The sequence below is a fragment of the Canis lupus genome, chromosome 13 (assembly GCF_003254725.2).
Source record: "Canis lupus dingo isolate Sandy chromosome 13, ASM325472v2, whole genome shotgun sequence".
NCBI classification, from domain to species: domain Eukaryota; kingdom Metazoa; phylum Chordata; class Mammalia; order Carnivora; family Canidae; genus Canis; species Canis lupus.
In genome coordinates, this window is record NC_064255.1 from 47,553,158 (window position 1) to 47,573,003 (window position 19,846).

At 40.9% G+C, this 19,846-nt stretch overlaps 1 protein-coding gene across 4 annotated transcripts in view; it reads left to right on the forward strand.

Moving 5' to 3' along the window:
- Positions 1-19,846, forward strand: part of KIT (KIT proto-oncogene, receptor tyrosine kinase) — an 83,647-nt gene that overhangs the window by 36,647 nt on the left and 27,154 nt on the right. For 2 of the 4 annotated variants that reach the window (XM_025435629.3, XM_025435631.3), the window contains exons 3-7: positions 2,450-2,731; positions 3,816-3,952; positions 8,530-8,701; positions 12,611-12,800; positions 15,878-15,993. In XM_025435629.3, the coding sequence (XP_025291414.1) occupies positions 2,450-2,731; positions 3,816-3,952; positions 8,530-8,701; positions 12,611-12,800; positions 15,878-15,993 (897 nt within the window). The remainder of the gene's footprint in view (positions 1-2,449; positions 2,732-3,815; positions 3,953-8,529; positions 8,702-12,610; positions 12,801-15,877; positions 15,994-19,846) is intronic. The other 2 variants (XM_025435630.3, XM_025435632.3) reach the window with 1 other exon arrangement.

A 19,846-nucleotide genomic window follows, 5' to 3' on the forward strand; every position in this document is an offset into this window, starting at 1 on the left:
ACTCCCACTTAGTAAAAACACTTCAGGGAACGAAAGGCCTCGGAAGGCCCAAACAGACCAACACTTCAAAAAGAATTGACCCACTTTTAGGGAGCAAATTCCAGAAAAATAACCCAGTCAGCTAAATCACCCCATGTCCCTCTTAGGTTCTTTAATAGTTGTCAGTTGATTCATTTACAAAAAAAAAAAAAAAAAAAAAGAAAAGAAAAAGAAACAAAGAACCAAAACAAAATGGTGACCTTTTTAGAAACAGAAGAAAAATATGATTGTTGGATTTCCGTACCTCATTTCCTATGATAAACTCGGTGATTCGCCTGTGTTTGCTTAACATCCTTGTCAAGAGGAGGTTTGCTGATGTGTGGGAGGCAGGAGGCTCTTTCTGTTGATGTAAAAACAAGTACTTCGAGCTTTAGGAGATGAATCCTCAGGTCATAGGAGGAAGAATAGAGTCCTGGGTCTGGCTCTGAGTTTCTGTCCAGTGAAAACGGGACTACGTAGGAGGCCTCATCCACAGTATTGTGGGGGAATAATGAATACATCTGTCCTAGATTGCAGGTCTGAGGGACCTCAAGAGTTTCGGTTTCTCACCGGAACACTGAGAGTTTCCTGCTCTGTCTTCCTGGTGTAATTGTTGTCGTTCAGGAGACCAGAATCGTGCAAATTCTAGCTCTCTCAAGGGTTCATAAAGTTGACTCACCTCGTATTCGCTGTAGAGAAGGTTGCCTCTCCTCGGTGTATCTGTTATTCTCCTACGTGGGTAAACTGAGACCTACCCATTGGTAAGGCACAGCTTAGCCTCTGGGTATGTTTCTGTAATTGTGGAGGTATCCTGTGTGCTGGTCGTTGGCATTCGAGAAGATACTCTGATTTCCAGGTGGTAATGAAGTCTCATTCTGCATATGAATACAGTGGGTAGATGACTGAATAAATGGGGGGAAACTGCTCAAGTAGCCAAGTCAGTCTCGCAGAGTTCATGGATAGAAGGGAAGTCTTCCTCAATAAATCAGAGCTACACCAAACTACTACTGATTTGAGATGTTTTGGATGCTTGAGTAGTTTGTTACAGCAGTGAAGGAGATTGGGGCATTGTAGGAGCCGGGTTCCAGCAACTGAGAAAGAGGAGATGGAATGATAACCAGCGATGGCTTCGGACCTCAGTTCTATCCTCATGAGGTGCTTTATTCATAGAACAAAGGAGTGAGGCTGGGACATGCGTATTATTCATTCTAGAAGTTTTATTTTTTTTCTTAAAATCAAATGATAAATATATTTCACCAATGTCAAATTGATTTTTTGTGGGACACCGAATTCCAAGTGGAATGGACAATAAATAAAGAAATTTTAAAAATTTATTTTTATTTGTTTATTTTTGTATATTTTTTATTGGAGTTCGATTTGCCAACCTATAGTATAAAACCCAGTGCTCATCCCATCCAGTGCCCCCCTCAGTGCCCGTTAAAAAAAAAAAACAAAAACATTTTAAACATGATCTGTTGGCCCAACCGTCTATCTGTATTATCTTTACACGGTAGGGGTGGCCGCATATTGTGTGTACAGAATGAGGTTTGTTGTTGCTTATAGGAGGTCCCAGTGTGCCCGAGGCTTTTCCAGTCCACACCTGGTGTCCTGGCATAATTATTAATGGCACTCCCCTTCACTCACGAGTGTCCTGGTTCAGATGATGAAGTATTTGCCACAGCATTCCCGAAACTCATAAGACCCCCCTTGGGAATATGGCTTCATTTGATTTCCAGAAGTTTATGCTTATACATATCTTTCAAGAAATAGGGAGAGTGGGGCCCATGATGACATTTGTACAGGGTGGCCGGCTGATGGTCTCCCAGGCTCTATGCAGAAGCCGAAAGGTCCTGGCCACTGGGAGTTCTGGAAAGGCCCGCACCCCACCACCAGAAGGGTAGAGAAAGAACACCTTTCCCTGACCCTAATGGGTATCATCACACAGCCTTTGTCTTAGCCTATGCTGCTTGAGTATTCCCTGTTGTAGAAGAATAGTAACTATTATAGTAAAATACCCTCCGAGTTTTAGGGGCTCAAATCGTGGTATCAGTTGGATAGGGAATTGAGTTCCGCTCAGCCATTTCTGGGCCATGTCACTGTTTTAGGAGAGTCACTTTTGAGACTTCAGTTTCTTCACCTCTAAAAAGGGGGGGGGTAAGCATAGTGCCCATCACATCAAGGGGGTAAGCATAGTGCCCATCACGTCGGGGTGCTTTGAGGATGAGATGAGCTAAAGTGTAATGGTCCGAGCTTAGTGTCCGACACATGGGAAGTGTATAACAAATGTTAACTGTTACTCAATTCGTAGTATTTGGATAAATTCTGTTGCTTGCAAAGAGCGAACAAAATGCGGAGTCGTCCGCGATGTTTTAAATATGTTCTCGGTGCCTGTGGCCTGCCATTCAGACGACTGATTTTTGATATGCTTTAGATCCTGCAAAGCTTTTCCTCGTTGACCTTCCCTTGTATGGGAAAGAAGGCAATGATACGCTGGTCCGCTGCCCTCTGACGGACCCAGAAGTGACCAATTACTCCCTCAGGGGGTGCGAGGGGAAGCCTCTTCCCAAGGACTTGACGTTCGTCGCTGATCCCAAAGCTGGCATCACGATCAGAAACGTGAAGCGCGAGTATCATCGGCTCTGCTTGCACTGCTCTGCGGACCAGAAGGGCAGGACGGTGCTGTCCAAGAAATTCACCCTGAAAGTGAGGGCAGGTAGGGGCCCTTTCTCTCTTTCTTGTGGGGAGGCGGAGCATCTGTTGATGGAGGGGTGACTTGTCTCCTCTCCCTGGTCTGTCTTACTCTCAGCGGTCAGGTGGCTGGCTCTTCATCACTTTCCCCAGCTCCCAACTACTGTCAGTGGCCGGCGAATTCTTTGTTTCATAGCCCCAAGCCCCACACCACCAGTGCACGGCCACCGTTGGCAGGTGCATCTGCCAGAAACCAGTGTGTAGACCCTCCCGGGGACAGCTGTGAAACCTCACAACATCAGGACACTCAGAGTTTCATAACTGCATGAGGTGTGCTTCCAAGGGAACCTCACTGCGGAGCTTTGATTCCACTGTTGGGAAAGATTAGCATATACATTATTCACCCCTTGATTTACTGTTGATAGAGGAATTGAGTTTCTCCTCAGCGATTTGATTTTAATGCATTCCCAGACTTATTCCCAGTCTGAGGAGGAAAGCGCCAACTGAGTATGGCCCTTGTTATCATCGTGGCATTATGTTGATTATTTTCGTAGCCGGAAGATGTCTAGATTTTTGTGTCTCCGAGATCATCAAATTCAACACTGGGTGACATTCTGCTATGGAGGGGTTTTTATGAAGGCTTTTGAAAAAGGGTGCTCATTGGGATTAAGGAAAGTTTGACTATTTAAAATGGAGATTTTTCCAGAAATGAGCAAGATATTATCACTACGGCACATGGGAATGATGCCTGTTTGGTTGAAAGAATATAAATTAGTCGTAGGTCACGTCCTCATGAAACCATCAGGGTTAAAGCCACTTTCCCTGTGCCAGGGCTTCTACTTGTTTCAAAATAGCTTTGGCCAGGAGCATTATCATCTCAAAGCAGACGTTCCTATTTTTTTCACTCAATATTAATGAATTTGCTTGAAGGATGCAAGATTTAATTGCTGATGTCTTCAGATAGTCAAGTAATACAGATTGATTAGTACTTGAGATTTTATTTAAAAGACGCCCAAATAAGTTGGGTGCATTTGAGGAAAAGCAGTAGGTGACAATGGCATATGATCACGGAACAAATAATTTGAGGGCCACGTTTCTTCTTATTCTAGCCATCAGAGCTGTACCAGTTGTGTCAGTATCCAAAACAAGCTCTCTCCTGAAGGAAGGGGAAGCCTTCTCTGTGATGTGCTTTATAAAAGATGTGTCTAGTTTCGTGGACTCGATGTGGATAAAGGAAAACAGCCAGGTAAGTGGCTTATTTCCTTTGTTTTTCTCAATACATTGTTCTCTCTGTGGGGGACATTTTAAGGTTTTCCCCTTAAAACAGTCTATTAATTATCCTGGGGATGGCTCAGCTGGTGTGTCTGTCTGAGGTGGGGCTGTCTGGGCGTGTGTCGAGATGCACATTTCCCCCTTTCGTAACACCATATGTGGATGTGTATATTCATTATTAGCGACAAATACGTGTCATTTTGTAAATTTATTTTGAGAAGACCGAAGAGAGAACTTCAGACTCCTGTTCTATACCGTGTGCTGTTTCTTTGACTTTTATAGGGAAATTTATAAGAACACTTCTTGTTAGCCACGTACGTTAACCTTGATTTTTAAGACTCTTAAAATTATCCAGGCCAGATGATTTATTTTTTATTTTTTTTAAATTTTTATTTATTTATGATAGTCACAGAGAGAGAGAGAGAGAGAGAGAGGCAGAGACATAGGCAGAGGGAGAAGCAGGCTCCATGCACCGGGAGCCCGACGTGGGATTCGATCCCGGGTCTCCAGGATCGTGCCCTGGGCCAAAGGCAGGCACTAAACCACTGCGCCACCCAAGGATCCAGGCCAGATGATTTAAAATATTGGGAAAAGTTGTCAATTTTTTCCCCTTCCATATTTAAAAACAGTCAATGATCTCATACTAACTGGGGCGCTCCCTCCTTTCCCACAAAGTGGCCTATCCATTTGAGAGCTGTGTTTCCTTTTTTATTGATCTGACTTCTCCCCTCTGAGGCTGGTTACCTGAGATCAAGTTGCTAATGGTTTTCTATTTGTTTTAGTCACTATTAATAAAATGGTTATCTTTAATCTGAAACATTTGGACATGTTTAAGTTCTCATTCATTTAACAAATGCATATTGAATGTCTCCTATATGTCAGATACTGTGGAAGGCAGATTTTAAGTAAATTTTAACCAGTTATATGAAGTTTTTTTTTTCCCTCTCTCTAAATAATCATTAATAGCAAGGTCTTTCAAATTCTAATTTCCCAAATATTTTGCTTTAAAATTCCCATTGACCGAATTTTCAGTAATTTTTATTTGCATAATTTTGGCCATCTAAGGTAATTTGCTATCACAGTGGTTTTTCTTCAGAACACACATATGCATTACATGGGAGAAAAGAAATGATATATTTTCCTCCTCCTCTTCCTCCTCTTCTTCTTCCTTCTCATGCTCTGTATTCAACATGGGCAATTTCATGCCTCTTTAAAGAATTTTTTGCTCCATAAGTAACCATGGTGATTAGCATAATGCAAAGTACTATGATGGTATTCACATAGACTTGTGATGGATGATACTTTGCTAATGAAGCCTGCCATTGACTAGAGAATGGATTGTACTAGAGTCTTGTTCTTTCAGACCAGTGGCTCAAAGAAACAAGTTTTAGTTTCCATATCATATAATTTAATAAAAACAATAGCTTATGTATGGATTTTTGACTAACCCTACGGAACGCAATCCTATATTAATTGGCTTTCCATAATCCTTGATTTCAGATGAGAGAACAGTTTAGACCATGTGTGTATTTGAGCCTCTGTATAACTTGAAAATTAGCCTTTTTTCATGAGAAATTCAATTGCCCCAGGCAGTTTTGTTCTGAACCACTTTTCCCAGGAGTCCTGCATGCCATTCCCAATTAATCCACTGGCGCTGCTAGATAAGCCTTCAGTGTTGGGAGCTCTTTGGGGAAATCCCAGTGTGCACCTCAAGGGTTAAGGAAAACCAAATCACATGCAAACAATATGTAATGTGTGACTTGCAGATGGGGCTCGTGGCTCCATGCCAAGGTTCATCCATGAATCTTTTGTTGATATCCTTTGGCTTCATTCGGAATACTTAGCACTGTGAGCGCTATCAAATTATCTTAAAAATTCCTGGTATTTGATTCTGACCGTTTAGAATAAGTTTAAAACTCACAGAGAAATTTAGGATAAAATGACTATTCTAGAGTTTTTGCAGTTGTTTGTTTTAAACCCTAAGAGAGTCTTGGAGTTTATTCAACAATTGTGAATCTTGGTTAGCTTTACTAGTGCCTCTAAACCCTTGTATTTTTACTTTTAATTATGTTATTTGACATCATCTTGAATTACGGTCTTTGATTTTAGGTGTTGATATTGTATCACATAGGACCAAGCTATTCCTTCCTGCGCTGACATGTGTTCATTGTTCCTGTTTAGCTCCTTGTTATAGACCCTTGGGCTACATATATCTATACCACAAATCTAGAATGTGGTATGTTAGCTGTCTGTTGTCACTCTGCCTTTGCAGAGAAGTCTGTGACCTGGTGAACTGGGAGAGGACAAAACAGTGTCCCCTCACCTTGCTACTGCATCTTCTTGATTGCTCTTCTGCAGTGAGATGGCAGATTTCTGCCAATTATTAGAAGAATCTCTTGGAAGAGAGTGTCTTCATATCTGCATTGTGCTTCAAAATGAAAAGGCCTTTAAAGATCTCTGCTTTCTTATTTCCTTTTATTTATTTGAGAGAGAGAGAGAGAGAACAAGCAAGGGAGGGAGAAACAGAGAAGGAGAGAGACAGAGGGAAGAGCAGACTCCTGCTGAGCAGGGAGCCCAACGCAGGGCTCCATCTCAAGACCCCGAGTTCATGACTTGAGCCAAAGGCAGACGCTTAACCTACTGAGCCACCCAGGCGGCCCCCCTCTCATTTCCTTATAGAAACAAAAGCTGAGACTAGTAGTATCCTTGACTTGCTCAAGATCTCACAGTTAGTTAAGAAAGCAGGTTTCTCTTCTTTTTATTTCAAAACATTCCGCTTTGGCAGTCTGCTCTTATGTATGCTCATTTTAATGTAAAAAAAATTTCCAAAAATATAATAACATGAGGAAAAAAGAAACAGATATAATTCCACCATTGCATGTTGTAGTGCTATGCAATGGGAAATAAAATGTGAGCCTCCTATGTAATTTAACATTTTCTAGTAGGCACATGATAGAGTCAGAGTAAAATCGATACATTTTATTTAACCTAGTATAGCTAAAATATTATCTTATCATGTAATTAACATAAAAAATATCAATGGGTTATTTTGCACTACTATTTTTCATATTAAGGCTTCAAAATCTGGGGCATACTTTATATTTATAACACAAGTTGGACCTCAAGCATTCCAAGAGCTCAGTAGTCTTTGTGTGTCTGGTCTTTATAAATACTATATTGCCCATTTTTTTTTTTCATATTTCTTTTCCCTCTGCTCCCATGCATATGTATTACCACATGTTTGCAGTTTTAAGGTACACTCAGTTTATGCTTATTAAGTAATATAAACCTTTTTCTTATTTTCACATTTATAATTTTGATACTTGGTATACATTTAGGCCATCTCTGAGATTTCACTGCAGTAAATATTTTGAAACTTTTTTAAGAAATTGAGTTATTTCCTTGAGATAAATTTGTTGGAATTGATCAGGGGTATGAACAAATTGCCAAGTTGCTTTCCACAGGGCTTGTTCTGATTTACAATAGTGTCAGAATGGTCTCATGCTAATAGGTTGACCATAGCCTGGCCAGCGCATTACCCTTGGTCTCATTTCATGTCAACATCAGCTCCTGTTTCCTTTTTTTGTTTTGTTTTGTTTTCAGTTATTTTTTTCTGTAGGAATGTGTTCATTTTACCGAAAATTTGGAAGATGCAGAAAGCTCTATAGTACTCCCTCTAATATTTTCAGAGTGACTATAGTTTATGTTTTATTCCCATGATGTTTTTCATACAAGAAATCTCTCTGTGTCTTGTCTGTAGGCAAATAATACGAGTAGAATGGTGATATCACAAGAGTAAATTTGCAACTTTTTCTCTTCCACTCATGCTTAAATAATTTGGGGTTTGGTCTTAGACGTCTCACATACTTTGGAACTCTTTTTAATAGTTGCCAAAATTCTACTGGATAAGAACTGTAGGATGAGTTTCCAAGTTAGTTTTAGACATTGTGGTTCAGTTTTTATTCGTGAAAATAATATAAATGTTAATAAAATAGAATATTATTATTAGTGATGTGTTTCCTTTCAATCACTGGGATATAGAGATAATGATATGACCTAACTATGAACAATTGGTGTCGCTTTTTTTCCCCTACTCTGGAAATCTCACTATTTATTTTCTAAGATCTGCTTACTGAGAGCAGAATGTAGTGAATGTACTGGATTTGAGTTCTTGATATGACCTAACTATGCTGACTAAATGTATAGTATCAGTATTCAGTAATATTTCTTATATAGTAACTTTTAAAATTTGGCACTGTTAAAATATTTAGTGCTACAGAGAATTTGGAATTATGTATGCCATGGTTATTATGAAATGAATTTTCATGTTTTTTCCAATCATTAATAATGACTATCTTTCAATATAATCCTGTAATATGAAGTGTTCCAATGACAGACTTGTCATGATGCTTTATTATTCTTACTTAAGTAGTGTATAATGAATGTTAATATGGAGAAGTTAATTGCTGCTATTTTTAATTTATCTAGGAAAGATCCTGAATATAAATTTTATGGTAATCTTGGATTTTTTTTCTCTCTTTCCAAAACCAGCAGACTAATGCACAGACACAGAGTAATAGCTGGCATCATGGTGACTTCAATTTTGAACGTCAGGAAAAGTTGATTATCAGCTCAGCAAGAGTTAATGATTCTGGAGTGTTCATGTGTTACGCCAATAATACTTTTGGATCAGCAAATGTCACAACAACCTTGGAAGTAGTAGGTAAATATCTCTATCAGAATGTATAAATTACTGGCAGTAGTGAAAGAAGAAATTGCTAGATAGCTTCCTTTTTATGTTAATAGAATGATGAAGAGATTACTAGAAATTTAATTGTCACCACATGAATGAATGAATGAATGAATGAATGAATGAAAATTATCACTATCGCCTTTTCCAACCAGAGCACAAATGCAAATTCCACCAGTTTAATAGAGAGGAAGTGGAAACTTGTAACTGAAGTTGTTTAAATGGGTCATTTTCTCCCATCCCCTCTCCCCTCCCTACTAAACAAATAAGATGTTAAGTGGAACTTTTTCAAAAATTCGAGTCTTTACTGAATGACTCGAGTTTAGAAATGGGTGTGGACTTTCTCAGTGGAGGAGTGCAGATGCTGAGAGCCTGAAGTAGTTCTCTGAATCTTTTAGGGGGGCACCTGAGCCTTTGGTTTATCTTTTACCACTCATGGGTCTAGTTCATTTGTCACAGGAAGGGCTGAATTGGGCTGCTTCTTCCTAGGACACCGCTCACTTTACCCCATCCTCCAGCCTTGTAGGCCATGGTGTGAACCTTCAGGAAGGAGGTCCCCTGGGGCCTGAATCATTGGTTCTGCACAGCATAAACTGGGTCATGGTACCCTATAATCCTAACCCCATCATAGCTGGTATGCACAAGTGGTTTAGTTTCCTTCCCTACTCTGGAAATCTCACTAAATATTTATTTTCCAAGATTTACTTAATGGGAGCAGAAGATAGTGAATGTCCTGGATGTTTTTTGATTTACTGGAAATAATAGTATTTTTAAATTGCTTTATTTACACATTTTTTTTGTTTTGTGAGTATTGTTTGAATTTAATCTCTTGTGTTTTTTTTTAATGCAAGTACAGTCTCTGTGCTTGACTTTGATTAAGTACTGGTAGGGTGGCAAATTTCTTCATCATGAGCAATAATAAAATGATGTGATATTTGTTTTCATTTCTCCTCTTTCCCCCGTGTTTCCTCAATAATTTATGAAGCAGTGTTAGAGGTCTGTGATTTATCCTACAATAATCTCATATAATTTTGGCATTTCTGCCCATGTTGTAATGGAAAGCATCTCACCAGACTAAACGTGGGAAACACGCTTTACTTGCAATGATAGAACCAGCATGCAGAAAGAATATTACTTTTTCCCTAAACGTGATTGTGAACCATTTATTAATTTGAATGGAAAGCTATGCTTTTAAAATATTAAACTCCATAAGTGCTAATTTGCTAAGTTGATTAGGGAGCATGTTGATATATCAGCTTCAGCTCCAGAAAGCAATTAGTAAGGATGTTTTGAGCATATTATTGTATGTAATCAGATTTTTAAAATCCATTCATCAATTTCCAAGAATATAACTGTGTAACTGGAAAGGCTTGTGGCTCTGAAACCTGAATCTGGTTTTTTATTGTTTTGGGATGGGTTGGGATGGGACACGAACAGGAGGAGACAAAGAGAAAAGTAATTTCTTTGGGGGCTGGGGTAGGAGGATTTGGATACCATGTGGAGTGGCTTTGGGATGGTCCCCACCTGGTTTTAAGTTGGGGCCATGCCACCCAACTTTTGAATGCACCCTACTTTAACTCTGCCTGCATTTTCTCTTCTGAGAAACCCTACCTCTAACTCCAGAGGTTATAGAGAGGAGAAAAGGCAATAGATTTCATAGAAGTACCTCGCATAACGTTTGTACTGATTAAATATTAATCATCACCAATTTCTTAATGCAGAAGTACCTGAAAAAAATCATACTTTATGTTAAAACAACCCTGATGGAATTCTTTGATTTGAATAATTCTGATACTTCATGAATTTGAAGGACATAAAAGTATATTGAGCCAAAGGACTCTGGAAAACTCAGGAGGAACTTAAGTATTTTATGTATGGTGATGATGAGGGAACTCATTTCAGTGCAAATATTGTGGTCCGTAATATTTGAGTATTTTGCATTGTGTGGGATCAATTTATGACCTTAAGAACCTGAAACTGTAACACAGCACTCCGATGAAAGATTTATTCCTTCAAAATTAACCGAAAATCTAAATTTTCCTTTAAAAATGGCAGAGGGAGCTTCATTTATGATTCAGGCATTAGAACAGGGTGGTGGTTTCCATCTCCAGCTTTCACCCGGATGATTTTTTATTCTCATCTGTGACACATCCTTTTCATTGGTACAGTTGGACTCTTTTTCTTATTCTGAATCTCTAGGAAACTAAAGGGCAGTAAATACTAGAATAACAACTCATGTAGGACCTTAACATATTCAACCGAGTAGTGCCAAAAATAATGAATAATTTTAAATTTTATAATTCTTAAATTTGGGGAAAGAAATGGAAGAATAAAATGTGAAAACCCTTCCACTAATGTGATATAACTGTTTTTAAGATTTGGTAAATTGCTTATATTTTTGTACGCAGCAGGGTTTCAGTTACACATAGGATGTCACTCTCTCTCTCTAACTGAAAGTAGAGAATCTAGGGAATTTGCTACTGTAAGAAGAGGCCAGCCTTGGCTTCTCATGAACCTGTACTCCGATCTGGGCTCTGCCTTTGGGTAGCTACCATTTAGTTTTCCAGGACTGGATATTTTTCATGTATAAATTAGGAGTTCTAAGTGTTCTCTTTCAGTATTGTTATACAATTATATATTTGCCATAATTATTAATTAGAGTGTATGCTAAACTGCATAGGGCAGTTCTTGGCACATAGTAAACATTCCATAAATGGTGGCCATAAAACTAATATTGGCAATAATTTTATTACTTTTTTTTTCAAACTCTTTCTTATATTATTATTATATAACCATTTCTAAGGGCTGCTTGAGAAACCAGTTCTCTGATTTTGAAAATTATTATGTCCAGGGTAGATAGCTGTTCCTTTGGTCTGTAGTTATCCACTAAAAAGGGATCTCAAATGGGAATTACAGGGTTAAATGGGAGAATAGATAATTATAGAAAATCTATATTGCTAAATGCTTTCTGAAAGAGTTGTGCCAATTTACAGTGTGTAATTCGGCGTGCTACTTTTACCACACTCGCAAAATTATTGAGTTTCTTTCAAATTAGTTTTCCTATTTTTCCACAGGATGGATATACTTTATTTTTTAGCAGCTTTATTGAAGTTTTGCTATTTTTAATAAGTGAAGAGTGACGCCTTATTTTAAGTACTAGTTTAAATATTTCTCCATCTATATTTTCATGTTCTTTTTCTTATTACCTTACTTTTACTATATAGACATTTAAAAAAGCTTATATATTCAGATTCTCGGGATTTTTATGATTTTATGATTCTTTTTCTTCCGTGGTTCCTAAAAAGCCTAGAAAACTGCCCTTCCCCCTCCCCACCTAGAAGTTTGATAGGAGTTAGTTCTGTTTAGTTAAAAATATGGTAGGGTTATTAAGGTGCTGTCCTTCATTTCATCTGTGATACATGATGTGATGAGAAGATGGATGTTTATTTTTCTTCAAATACTAAATGGTGTTCTTTCAACATCTTCATTGACCATTAGGATCTCTTCTTCATCTTGATTTTGGACACCTTCATATCATCACATTTATATTGAGTCTGGGTATGACTATTTAGTCCAAAGGTTTTTTGACCTAAGAAGCATCAGGACCAGTCATTCTAGAAGACTTTGAACAAGATGGTGCTAGATCTTTAAGAGAGTTGCTTGAGAGACAGGTGGGAGAATGAACATTTCAGGGCTGTCCTTTCTCACTTTATGATGGTGATTCTACAAGAGCAAAAAGACCCAAAAAAGGTACAATGGCAAGTCAAAATATTCTTAATACCTGACCCCAGTCCGCTATCCTTATAACCAAAGGTGAAGCTGTGTTTTCTGTTGTGTGGTTGTGGATCATAGTTTCTCCCTGTTTTATTCTGTTATAACTAGATAAAGGATTCATTAATATCTTCCCCATGATGAGTACTACAATATTTGTAAATGATGGAGAGAATGTGGATCTGATTGTTGAATATGAGGCATATCCCAAACCGGAGCACCAGCAGTGGATCTATATGAACAGAACCTTCACTGATAAATGGGAAGATTATCCCAAGTCTGACAATGAAAGTAATATCAGGTAAGAGAAGAGCCTCGCACTGGGGATTAGACATTTCCCCCCACTTCCCTTGGCTTACCAGATCCTATTTTTGTGGCCCATAAGTGTGTGAGAGGACACCTGGCATAGGAGGAAGTGTGGGGCTCCTTCCTGAGTCTTCAGGCCAGTGTTTCCTTTTGTGTTGGTTTAAAACCCGCACAAAAAGTCTGTGCATCAGTTTTCACATTTCTGATATGGAGGATGATTGAAAGCAGGGAATGGCATATTTTACGGACACATTAAATTATTTTTCAGAGGAAAGAGGAAAGTGAGTGTTTTGAAAACTTTTTAAAAATACTGTCAAGGGCACCTGGGTGACTCAGTGGGTTAAGCCTTTGGCTCAGGTCATGAGATCCAGCCTTGGGTTGGGCTCCCTGCTCAATGGGGAGTCTGCTTCTCCCTCTCCCTCTCCTCCTCCCCCTGCTTGTGCGCTCTCTCTCTCTCTCTCTCTCAAATGAGCAAATAAAAATCTTTAAATAAATACAATCTTTAAAAATAAAAAATGAGAACTGTCAGAAAAAGAGAGGTGCCTATGTCATTAAGCCTCTGACTCTTGATTTCTGCACAGCTCATGATCTCAGGGTCATGGGATCAAGCCTGGAGTTGGGCTCCCGGCTCAGTGAGGAGTCTGCTTCTCTCCTCTCTCCCTCTGCTCCTTCCCACCCTGGCCCCACAGCTCGCATGTCCCCTCTCTCTGTCTCAAATAAATAAATAAATATGTCCTCTCTCTCTGTCATAAATAAATAAGAAAGTAAGTAAGTAAAACAACCAACTATATGAAAACTAAGTCTCATTCATTCAGTAGCTTTGGTCCAGGCAGTGAACTCCCAAGTTCTATGACATCACACCTCTCTCTCTCTCTTTTTTTTAAGGATTTAATTTATTTGAGAGAGAAAGAGCAAGCGCACACAGCGAGGAGCCGAGGGAAACTTTAGCAGTCTCCTCCCTGAGCTCAGAGCCCATGTGGGGTTCAGTCCCACGACCCTGAGATCATTACCTGAGCCGAAACTAAGAGTTGGATGCTTAACTGACTGAGCCACCCACGCGCCCCCACATCTCTCATTTGATCCTCAAGACATTTCTTTTAAAAAAATTTTTTTTTTAATTTTTATTTATTTATGACAGTCACAGAGAGAGAGAGAGAGGCAGAGACACAGGCAGAGGGAGAAGCAGGCTCCATGCACCGGGAGCCCGACGTGGGATTCGATCCCGGGTCTCCAGGATCGCGCCCTGGGCCAAAGGCAGGCGCCAAACCGCTGCGCCACCCAGGGATCCCCCTCAAGACATTTCTAACAAAAACAGTAGCAATCATAAAATAGTAAAAAATAAAATAAAAATAGTAAGTAAAAATAAAATTAATAAAAATTACAAAGCAAAAGCATAAAAGTAGCTTACTTTATGTAGGCTGCAGGTGCTCTTGCCTGCGCTGCACTGTTCTCAGTACCTTCCATATATTAAGTCAATAATTTCAGTCCTCACAAACCCCATGGACAGGCACTTTTATTCTTTTCATTTCTGAGAAGAGGAAACTGAGACACAAATGAGTCTTGATGTAACTTGACCAAGGTCAAATTGCTAACAGAAGTGGATGCCTTCATAGACTTTTTTTTTTTTTTTTTTTTTCCAGTGAAGAGCTATGGGCTGTTGTAGGAATATGGGTGAGAGATGAGGCTGTCCTGGGTCAAGGTGCAGGGGCTGGAGGGAGGAGGTTAGATTCGGGAGGTATCCAGGCTACCTCTTTAGTAAGACTCAGCGACTGAGGGGATAGGAGAGAGAGGTAGGAGCTGAAGATACCCCTTCAGATTCTGTATCTGTCAGCTACGTTGGATGGTGAGAGGTGATGTCTTTCAAGGAGGAGGGGGAAGGGTTGGGATGGCAAAGACCATGAGTTTTTGGGGTTGGTTGAATTTGAGAATGTCCATGGGCTCTTGAGTGTGGACATTCAGGTAGGAAGTATCGAGGGCAGGTTCCCCAGAAGCAGAGCCTGAGACAGGGATTCTGGGTCAAGAGCTTCATTAAGGGAGAGGGAGAGCAGGGCAGGAAGGGTAAAGGAGGAAAGAAAGGATGGAAGGGTGATTGGCAGGCTGATCTCAGGGGCGCTCATCAGAGCTTTTGTCCCTCCCCACAGGCAGTCACTCATCAGCTCTAGACCTGGAGAGGCAGTCAGTGTCCAAAAGGGGCCAAGTGTCCAAGGGCAAGACTTGGGAGGATGTTGCAGGTGTGAATCATTATAAGCTGTACCCACGAGGCAGGGAGATGCAGGCATGCAAATAGCTCTGTAGAGGAGGCGAAGGACCGAGAACTCTGAACCAGAGGTAAAGATTTGAAAGCTGTGAGCAAACAGCAAGGAGTTCATTGTGAGAGTGGATCGCTCGGGGGCGTGTGCATTGTGAGATGAGATGAAAGTCTGAAGAGGCCACTGCGTATGTCTGGGCGGTTGTGTATGTTGCTCACATGGGTCAAGGGCTGCCCAGGGCGCTCCACCCACACCAGCGCCCATGTCGGGAACTCCCTTGGCAGGCCTGTGGGCTCAGTCTACACAGCCGTATCTAGTATCATCCCGGTAGGAAAACAGAAGCTTGAATAGCACATACTGGAAAGGATGCCAGGAAGAAGTAGTGGGGGTGAAAGGAGAATTGGGAGATTATGATCTTTGCAAGAAGGAAGGTGAGGGTCCTCCATGTGGGCACCTGCTCGTCTGGGGGCCCTGCCAGGAGCACAGCGTTATAGGGCAGCAGGGCGGGTGAGTTCAGGACACCGGGGAAGGATTATGGGCAGAGGGGGCCTGGGCATGAGGGCAGCCAGGAGGCCAAAGAGGCTGCGGCCTCCACGAGGCCACGAAAGCCTCTCCCCACTCAGCCATTGGGCCCAAATTCAATACATGCCTATAGGTTTGTATCTGTTAACATGGATCCTGTTAATACTGAGTTAAGTGCTTGGTCTGGTTCTTCCTCCCACAGGCATGTGTTTCCAGAGAGAAACTGTGGACAAGATGCGCACCCGAGGCAGGCCGTCCACGAGTGCTTGATTTCTTTTCTTTTCTATTTTATCTTTTGTAGATATGTGAGTGAACTTCATCTAACCAGATTAAAAGGGAACGAAGGAGGCACTTACACATTTCAAGTGTCCAATTCCGATGTCAATTCTTCGGTGACATTTAATGTTTATGTGAACAGTGAGTAAAACGAACGGTCCCTTATCTTTTTATTTTTTATTATTTTAAGTTGTGGCTCGTGCTTGGAACAGCTGCAGCACTGAGCTCGTTGTGTACTATGTAAATAATGTTTCATGATAATTTTGACCTTAACAAAGACCCTGTGGTTTGGTGGTTGGAAGAATGTGTACGAAAACCAATTCCTTGCCCTACATTTCACTGACCACGCGACCTTGCAGAGGTCACTCGGATTCCGGGTGCTGCCGTTGAAGCAAACAGAGGAGCCAGAGAAGTTAAAAATAACCGTCATGTGAGGGGGGAAAATGTATTATTATTGATTGTTGAAATGGGGAGCCAGAGGTTGAATAGGACCTGGATTATGGTGTTAGTTGGGCAAGAGATGCTATCAGGCTCCGTCATGATTTCTCTGTTAGAGCGCTTTCTCTTTCAGGGTTGTGATATTATTTGTGTTGAGATTGTTCTCTCACTAAGACGAATGCAGTATCGATCCAGCTCAACGAGACCCTCCTGCAAAGCACGTGGGGACTGTGGGAGAGGGAGCAGGTGGTTTGGGCGGGAGGATGGCTTTGGGCGTGGGAACCTGAACACCTGAGTCCTGCCCTGCTGTGGCCCCTGCAGCATCTCAGAGAAATGGCTTTGCACAGAGGTTGAGGCCAAGGGAGCATGCTCGCCAGTTGGGGGGCTTCTGCTCCGTGCAGGGCACCCTCCTGGCTCTACTCTAGGGCCCATCTGCACATCCAAGGAAGGACAGCAGGTGTCTGACGCACCACACCAGCCAGAGGACCAGGGGACCAGGGGATGGGAGGCCTCCACAGACACAGAATTCCAGGGGAGTGGTCCACAACAGGACCATTGGGATTAGCCATCCTGGGTGTGTGTTGGGAGGTGAGGGATTAGGAGACAATCTGGAACATTCCCTAGGGGATAGCTTAGTAACTGTGCTGAGTGCTTCGTGTGTGTGTGTGTGTGTGTGTGTGTTGGGGTGCAGGAGGGGCTGTGGGAACAAAGGGGTGCCAGTTTCTTGTCCTCAAAGAGCTGACCTTCTGTGAAGTCATTTTACAAGTTACTTCATTGGTGCTGCAGCTCAGCCTTACGGGGTAGGGGTAGCATGATCCAGCTGCAAATGAAGACAGGAGAGTGACACTCAAGGCTTTGGATTCCTAATCTGGAGCCTTTTAACTCTGTCCTCATTTCCAAGAACAAGAGGGTCATATCTGTGGAGCTAAATAAATTTCTTAACTATAGACCTTGTCAGGATCCTTAAAATCACATCTGTGGAGCTAGACAAATTTCTTTTTCTTTTTTTTTAAAGATTAATTAATTAATTAATTAATTAATTAATTATGATAGACATAGAGAGAGGGGGCAGAGACACAGGCAGAGGGAGAAGCAGGCTCCATGCAGGGAGCCCGACGTGGCTCTCGATCCTGGAATCCCAGGATCACGCCCTAGGCCTAAGGCAGGCGCTAAACCGCTGAGTCACGTAGGGATCCCCCGCCAGACGAATTTCTTAACTACAGACCTTGTCAGGATCCTTAATGTGCCAGGAGGAGGCTGTGGGATGGGGTATACAGCTCAAACTTGTTTGACCACAGAACTTACCTTTTTTTTTTTTTTTTTGAGGGAATCATACTCATTAACGTCTCCCTTCCTCAGAACAGTGTTGATTATATGGTATCTCATTGGCCTGCATTTCAAATAGCTCTAGATTAATTCAGATGTTAATCAGAGGAGCTTAGCATAGCGCACATGGGCAAAATTACCTGCTTCTGAAAAATCTCAATATTCAAGTAACTTAAGAGACGATTACAGGTAAATCAGTATTCTTACAAGCCGAATATGCATATTATCCACCCAAAACTGGATTTTTGGGTGCTCTAGTGCAGTGCTTCTCAGACTGTCTATGGGAAAGGACCTTTTTTTTTTTTTTAATTTCCAAGTTATTCGGGATCAGTCCTTGCTACAAAATACGGTAAGAACCTATCACTAGGAAAGTGAATTGAATAAGAATAGAGATGTATGCAAAACCCAAGTTTAAATTTTTTTTTGTTTTTTTTTAAGGAGATTCCATAGATAGAAAACTGCTCCTGCTAAATGCTTCTTGTCAGCTGCACCTCACCTCTTTGCGGACCAGTAACAGCAGATCATGGCCGCGGCCTACTCCACAGGCCTCACTTCAGCCCTACTTGGGAGCGGGAATTTTGTAAAACTCAGTGCCATTTGCATCTGTCTTTCCCTGGCTTCAAGGTCAAGGAGGCTGTGGGTCAATGACCTTAGAAAGATGTCTCTGAAGTCCCATTTTTCTGGTGACAAAATTGCTGCCATTTTACTTACCAGGCTCATTTGCCATCCCGCACGATTGGTGTTAGTCACCTCTGCTGGTGAACTCCTGCCTCTTTGAAACTAGATAGGGAACCACATTAAGCTTCCCAAATGATTTTTTTTTCTGGAGGGGGTGGATTCCCTGTTGGGGCAGGACTTTGTTTATTTGGGGGCCCAGGTCTCAGATGCCCACCCAGCATCAACTGATGAACAGCTGCTCCATGGCACTGGGCACACAGATAAGGGTGGTTTAGTGTCTTTCCACTTAGGTAAAGTTTTTCAGGAAGTCTTTCATTGCTGTCAGTTTGTTATAAACCCTTAAGCGACAAAAGGCATTTCTTTCATTTACCTAACACGTTGGATTTCTTGAGCTCCACATACTTTGACAGAGGTGGTATTTTTTTGTGTGAAACTTAAAAAACATCTACCTCTTGTGAAGTGTGTCCAATCGCTCTTTACAGATAAAGTTAGCTAATCACTTTGTCGATTTTTTTTTAATTGGAAAAGGTTTCTAATGTTACACTTTAAAATCAAAAGCTAAAAATAGTTTTGAAATTTAAAATCGGAGCGGTTGTGTCCGTTTTGACATAACATTTCAGCTGAGCCAAGTAGATCCACTGTGTGATTTGTTCTGTAAATAAGCTTAGCCCCAAGGAGGGAAGGAATTCTGCTGTGCAAAAATTAGAATTGATAAAAATCAGAATAATAAATGCATAATATTAGTGCAGAAGTTCAGTGACTTTTCCTCAGTGACATTGCTGCATAATTGCTTAATAGATTCAACTGGGAGAAATGCTTATGAAAATCCCCGATTTTGAATGGTTAAATGTTTGATCGTTGAAAAATTCATTTGTTTTAAAAACTCCACATGTAGATTTGAGTACATTGAGCGTGTGCGTGTACGTGCGTATGCGTGTGTGTGTGTTTTAATTGCTTATGTGGGAGGCTTTAAAAAATACCATGTTCTATCAGTTTGTGTTAGAGAAAAATGTGTAGCATATTAAACTTGATAATGTTTTAGGTCTGTTTTTAACTCCTCTAACCAAGCTATGATTTACATGGGTCTGTTAGTTGGCTCCATGGCATTAAAGGTGGTGTATAAAGGACAAGAGCTATATGACATATTTGCTATTTTTGAGCATAACTCCCAGTGGAAACTGATGGGAGTTTTTGTTTTTTTGTTTTTTTGTGTTTTTTTTTGGTTTTGGTTTTGTTTAGAAAGAATGAGAGAGAGAGTGTGTGGAGTTGAGGTCGGGGCCAGAGTGAGAGGGAGAAAGAGAACCTTAAGCAGACTCCACACCCAGCACGGAGCCTGAAGCGGGGCTCCAATCTCATGACCCTGGGACCGTGATCTGAGCCAAAATCAAGAGTAGGACTCTTAGCCAACTGAGCCACCCCAGGTGTCCCCCACCCCACTTTTTTTTTGGCTGGGGGGAAGGAGGGGCGGAGTTTTCATTAAAAAAAACAAACAACAAAAGCATTGAATTTGCATTACTATAGTCACCCTTGCCCTACTTATTGAAGATGTATA